Genomic DNA, 5,897 nt, shown 5'->3' on the forward strand with positions numbered 1-5,897 from the left:
TTAGCGAGTTAGATCGTGTTCTTTTATGAAAATAAACGTAAAGATGAAGATTTTTTTAACTTTTTGATAACTATTTACTGATATAAGCGATAAAATTAACTTTTATAAAGTTAAAAATCTACTCTAGAACGATGGCCCAATAAACTTCTATATAAAAATCTTTTGTAAAAAATATCATTTAATAATTTAGTAAGCACGTGCACAAAAGCTGGGAAAAAACTGTGAAACATCTACATGGAAGAATGCAGCCCTAAAGATCACGATGAAAAACAAATTACAATGAGTACACCAAATCAGTTGTAAAATTAAGTTTTAAAATTAAATTTTGATTAGGACTGATAAGTTGAAGAGTAACTATCGAGGTGCGCTACTCATAGACAAGATTTTTTTAAAATATTTTAATAAATAATATTATTACTAAACATCTCACACGAATACTTTTGCCGACTAAATATTTTTTGGCTACGTCACCCCTTCTAATGTGGCAAAAAAGATCGTCGTGCTAAGCTAGCTGATGTGGCAGTAATCGCTCTCATGTCAAGTGGGGTGACGTGGATAAAATGTTCGAACGATAAAAATATCATATAAAATGTTTAGTAAAAAATATTTATTAAAAGTGTCTTTAAAATTTTAAAAATCGCTGGACATTTATTTGCACTGCATACAGAAAGAACAGGGGACTTTTAGCCCTTTTAGCCAGCCAGCCAACCATGCAAGTAGTAACAAGGTGGTAAAGTGGTAAACTGGAATCTTCAATTTACCCCTCCATTAAGCAAAGACATCTCCAATTCTCCATGCATCCCATCTCTTCTTCAGAGACTTCAATGCCCTGAACTGTGAACTATCACTGCCACTACTGCAGTATTGTGTGCATGCCCTCATACATTATTGACTCATCATCCATTACATGTACCGGAAACAGTTTTTAGCACACGGGTATACATACGGATATACATATATCCGCGTGTTTGCATATCATCCAAATAGTTATAAAAAATATGAAAAATTAAAAAGATAGATTAATATGAGTTATATCACTCCACAAACATGCAAGTTTAAATTTAACTTCTACAAGTTATAGCAAAAATAATAAAAATAATTATGAATATGCGTATAAAAGTTTTGTTTTAGTTTTATTTGTTATTTTGCTACAACTTATAAAAGTTAAATTTAAACTTGCATGTTTGTGGAGTGATATAACTCATATTAATCTACCTTATCAATTTTTTCATATTTTTTAATGATTATTTAAATGACATACAAGCTAAAAATCTGCTTACATCTCCCCCTACTTCTTGGGAAACTACACTTCGCTTCCATAACATCAACTACTCCTACTAGCCTTTCTCTCTCATCATTCCTTCCTTCATTCGTTCATTCTCTCTCTCCTCACAGCATACAACTACGGTTCTTCACATATTCCCCAAACCAAAGAAAGATTACATTTTTACCCTCATCTCTTTCTCTCTCTACCACTCACTTAAAGAGAGGAGCACCATGCATACAAATCCATGTGCACAAAGAAAGAAAGCAGTGAGGAGATTGTGTGAGAAGAGAGTTGAGCTGAGCTGAGCTCTGAAGAAGAAGAGGTGTAAGCTAGAGGAAGAAGAAAGTAGCTGTACCAAAGTGAGTGGTAGAGAGTGGGTGAGATCAATGGAGCTCTTCCCTTCGCAGCCGGATCTTTCCCTCCAGATCGGCCTCCCCACGGGTGCAAGCGCGGCGACGCATGGCCATGATAACCACCACGGCCTAAACGCGAGGTTCTTTGCCGCGGGCGGCAGCACGGCAATGGCGGCACCGTCGCCGTCGCTGCCGCTTCCCATGCCGATGCCGCTGCCGCTGCCCATGGCGCCAGCCGCCGGCGGCGGCCTGCAGTTCTACCAGCACGCCAACCCCGACGCCGCCGCTGCCGCCGCCATGCTGAGGCCCATCCGTGGCGTGCCGCTGTACCACCACCACGCCGCCGCCGCCGCCGCCGCCGCCGCGGCGCCCTTCGTGGCCCCGGCGCAGCTTCCGCACCACGCGGCGCAGTCCGCCGCGGCGCCGTGCTACTGCGAGCCGTGCCACGTCGCCGGCGCGTGGCGCCGGGCGGGCTGCGGCGCGGTGGCGGCGGCCGCGCGCGGCGTGCTCCCGGCGAAGCGCGCCCCGCGCGCGCCGCGCATGCGGTGGACGTCCACCCTCCACGCCCGCTTCGTCCACGCCGTCGAGCTCCTCGGCGGCCACGACAGTACGTGCCCCATGATCCATCTCTCCATCCATCCATAAACTTGATTCTTGCAAACACCACCACTGCACTTAGTACACATCTTCTGCTACTTCATGCCATGATTCTTGAGCAGTTCTTGTGCAAGCTTTAGGTTAACTTGATCTCCATCCCATGAAATTAACTTTTGCTTAATCTTCTTTAATTTCCTGCTCATGTCGATGTTTTCCTGCAGGGGCAACCCCAAAGTCAGTTCTTGAGCTGATGGATGTGAAGGACCTCACCCTGGCTCATGTCAAGTCTCACTTGCAGGTAAATTCACCAGCAGCTAGCTACTCACTCATGTACTAGTACTAGCATCACACATACTCCTATATGTGAAACCCTGATCTGTAATTAGTCAATCCATCACTGTGTAGTAGATGACAAGGTAGAGAGAAAGAAAGATGGGAGTATAGATACATAGATACAGTACATAGTAGAAAAGAAGTTACACAAACACATGCATGGATCTGTTCATCTCCTGGGTCTCTCTGATCCTCTGTCTCTTTTGCCATTCCAGTGCTAATAAGCTAGTACTCCTACCACACACACTGCTCAATGCTGTAGTGTAGTACACACACATGCATGCAATAGATCACACCAACAACATAGTGAGAGAAAAAAGGAGAGAGAAAAAGGCAGTAGGCAGGAGAGACAGTGAGGGAGATGGCCATGGCCAGGCCCAGATGGGGTTAAGCAGCAACAGTGCCACCCTCTGTCATCTTCTGCATTTATGCTACCACTGTTATCATGCATGGAAACTTCTTGGTTACTTGCTACTAGGTCAGGTCATTCCATGTAACAATGCAGTTAGCTAGCTAACCTATCAATCACACACATCATGTATGCATGCATGATTAATTTGCATTGCAAAATGCCAATAATGTGAAAGGGTTTCCATGCATCCTCCTTGATTAGTACCAGCATTCAGATAGTAGCTAGCTGTCATGTCAAATATTTCAGCCCATCATTTTCTGCAGGTGCAAATCTTGTGATGATTTGCCAAGATATAAGCAATATATTCCTTGAATATATCTCTCCACAAGTAGTAGTAGTTAGTTGCATCAGAATTAAATATACATATGTGCAGGAATTATTTCTAATAAAACCCAAGCTAACCACTGTCTTTTTTTGGGTCATGTTGCTTGTTGCTTGTTGCTGCAGATGTACAGGACCGTGAAGAATACCGAAAGGCCGGCAGCTTCGTCAGGTGAACAGTGCAAAATATCTCATATGCTTTGCTAGCTCAAGCTCGCTTTAGAATAGATGCTAGCTTAAGCATGGCTCGCTTTAGCCTTCCATTTTTATTCTATTCGATGTGTTGTGTGTGCTAGCTTCTTCCAATCATCATCAACATCACCTTCTTCTTCTTCACCATCACTTGTGTCTGCTGGTATATTCTGCTCTCTGATTTGATGCATTTGACCAATCAATGGCGCTAATGTGAGCTGTGCTTTCTTGGGGCACCAACAGAGCAAGCTGATGGGTTTGAGAACGGGTCGGCCGGCGAGATCTGCGACGAGAACTCGCTTGATTTGCACGGCGGCTGCCGGCCGGAGGCGATGGCGGCGGCGGCGCGACATGGAAGGTTAGCTGCTTGTAACGATCATGGGAGCAGCACCGGTGCTCATGGCGCCCTGTGGAATAGCTCCTCAAGGTGGTCATCATCATCATCACTACTAGCTTAATTAATTAATTACCCTAGCTAGCTTGTTCAATTCTGCAGTAAACTTGCATGTGTAAATAGAAATATAAATACATCTCTTGTACATGTATGGGGTTGCTTGATTAAACAAAATCATTACAAAAAATTAAACACTAGTGTTTTGTGTGTGAAAAAAAAGTGATGAGATAAAGAAAAGTAGAGGATTAAACATGGATCAAGGTAGCCTTTTGATTGATGTCACCTCACACTGCCAACTCCACACTAACAAGGATGGGGCTTTAATCCTTTAGGTCGGCATGGAAAGTAACAAGCTTTCTTTTTACACTCCACATGCACATCATATCATACATATCCCCAGCTAGTGTACACTAGAATCAGTTCCCAATAAATATGATCTCGATCATCAGAAAGTGCCCTACTCATTGAGACCTGAAAACCTTTTGTCAAGGATCACCTAGACATGCATCGATCTGCATATGCTTCTTTCAATTATGATCTCATTATGCATGCATGGTCCTTTTGTCAGTTTAGAGCATGTACATGAAGTTCTTAGATATGATAGCCCCATTTGTTAATATAGTACTACTTATAGACGAACTGAATAAGTACAGATCCATCTGATTTGTTTAGGAAAACTGGATATTATATGTATACAAGTGTACAGTCTCAAACTAACCATTTTTTCTTCTAAATCTGACCTTATTTTTTTGTCAACATAATGCATCTTCCCTACTAATCATCATGCATTTTTAGGAGAGCTTATTTGGAATGTGCACTTTCCACTAGCTTAATACTAGCTCATTCATATACTTTAAATATCCATTTATAATTGTGATGGTTATATATACTAACAAGAGTTGCATCTATAGGGAGGACTGGTCTGGCTTCCCAAGTGAGTCCAACACTGGAAGCATGCAAACTCTGAAGGTACACATATGTTCAGCTACTAAATCAATTTGCTACAATTAAAAGAGCAAAAGTTGCTTCAAACAGCTATAATATGTACACCTCAGATCATATCATGATCATTCTTGTGCAGGATATGCAGTCCAAGAGCCTGGAGATCTTATCAGACATGAACTCCTGCGTCTCTGAGACGACATCGAGCACGAGCGAGCTGAACCTCGAGTTCACCCTAGGGCGACCTCAAAACCGACCAAATTAACACTAGCTAAGATCAATCGACACCGATCACGGTAGACAAGCGACCTGTGAGAACATCATCATGATCATCGTCGACAAGAATTAGGGGGAGTAGTTTGCAAGTTCATCGATCATTCATTCATGTTTTAACATGGTCCCAATTCAAAGAGTAGACATTGTCATCTTTCACTGTTGAAAAAGATGTTCATGCTGAAGGACAGTGGAAAGGAGGGGAAAGCTAGCTGGATATATAGTGGTAGAGAGTGAAAGCAAGAGCATCGTACCAATGGGAAATGGGGTTAATGTCTAGGTCAATTTAGAGGGCTTTTTATGCAGTTGTAACAATGAGCTATAGCTAGCTGATGGGGGAAGAAAAAAAAGGAGGGAAAGGGTGGCTTTTCTACTGCAATCACATGCATGTCCATGAGCTTTGCTATCTAGATAGCTTTTGTAGCCTTGACAGTAGGGAGAGAAAAGAGATAAAGTTGATCTATGTGTATGCACATTATGCAGAGTGTTGTTCAAGATCTTTAGGGAGATAAGGTGACCATGACAACAACAAGAAAAACATATACCTGCTGACATCCATGTATGCTTATTATTAGTCAGTGATCAACTGTCCTGAAACATGCAAAATTAGGGAAAAGAAACTTCTTCAACTGTGCACAACTGCCCAAGCACTTGCATAGCTTGATCACCTTTTGTCCACAAATAATTTAGGGGTGATAACAAATAAAAAATAATTTGTGAATAAATATTTTATATACGTATTAACAACGATTTAAAAGTCAGGTCTAAAAGCCAAAACCGATAAACAAACTTTTGCATAAGCTAAAATTAACT

General features: G+C 42.0%; 1 protein-coding gene across 1 annotated transcript; it reads left to right on the forward strand.

Moving 5' to 3' along the window:
* Positions 1–1,538: 1,538 nt before the first annotated feature.
* On the forward strand, positions 1,539–5,693 carry LOC102720448 (probable transcription factor RL9). Its single transcript, XM_040526995.1, has 6 exons — positions 1,539–2,227; positions 2,439–2,515; positions 3,410–3,455; positions 3,719–3,902; positions 4,781–4,838; positions 4,951–5,693. The coding sequence occupies exons 1-6, from the start codon at positions 1,654–1,656 to the stop codon at positions 5,074–5,076; spliced, it is 1,065 nt and encodes a 354-aa protein (XP_040382929.1). The 5' UTR covers positions 1,539–1,653; the 3' UTR covers positions 5,077–5,693.
* The last annotated feature ends 204 nt before the right edge of the window (positions 5,694–5,897 follow it).

Source organism: Oryza brachyantha, chromosome 8 (genome assembly GCF_000231095.2).
Source record: "Oryza brachyantha chromosome 8, ObraRS2, whole genome shotgun sequence".
NCBI lineage: Eukaryota > Viridiplantae > Streptophyta > Magnoliopsida > Poales > Poaceae > Oryza > Oryza brachyantha.

Excerpts from the sequence above, each read along its gene's own strand:
- LOC102720448 (XM_040526995.1), top strand. The coding sequence starts at position 1,654 with ATGGAGCTCTTCCCTTCGCAGCCGGATCTTTCCCTCCAGATCGGCCTC. Across the intron at positions 2,516-3,409 it reads ATGTCAAGTCTCACTTGCAG|ATGTACAGGACCGTGAAGAA; the intron begins GTAAATTCACCA and ends TTGTTGCTGCAG. Across the intron at positions 3,456-3,718 it reads AAGGCCGGCAGCTTCGTCAG|AGCAAGCTGATGGGTTTGAG; the intron begins GTGAACAGTGCA and ends GGGCACCAACAG.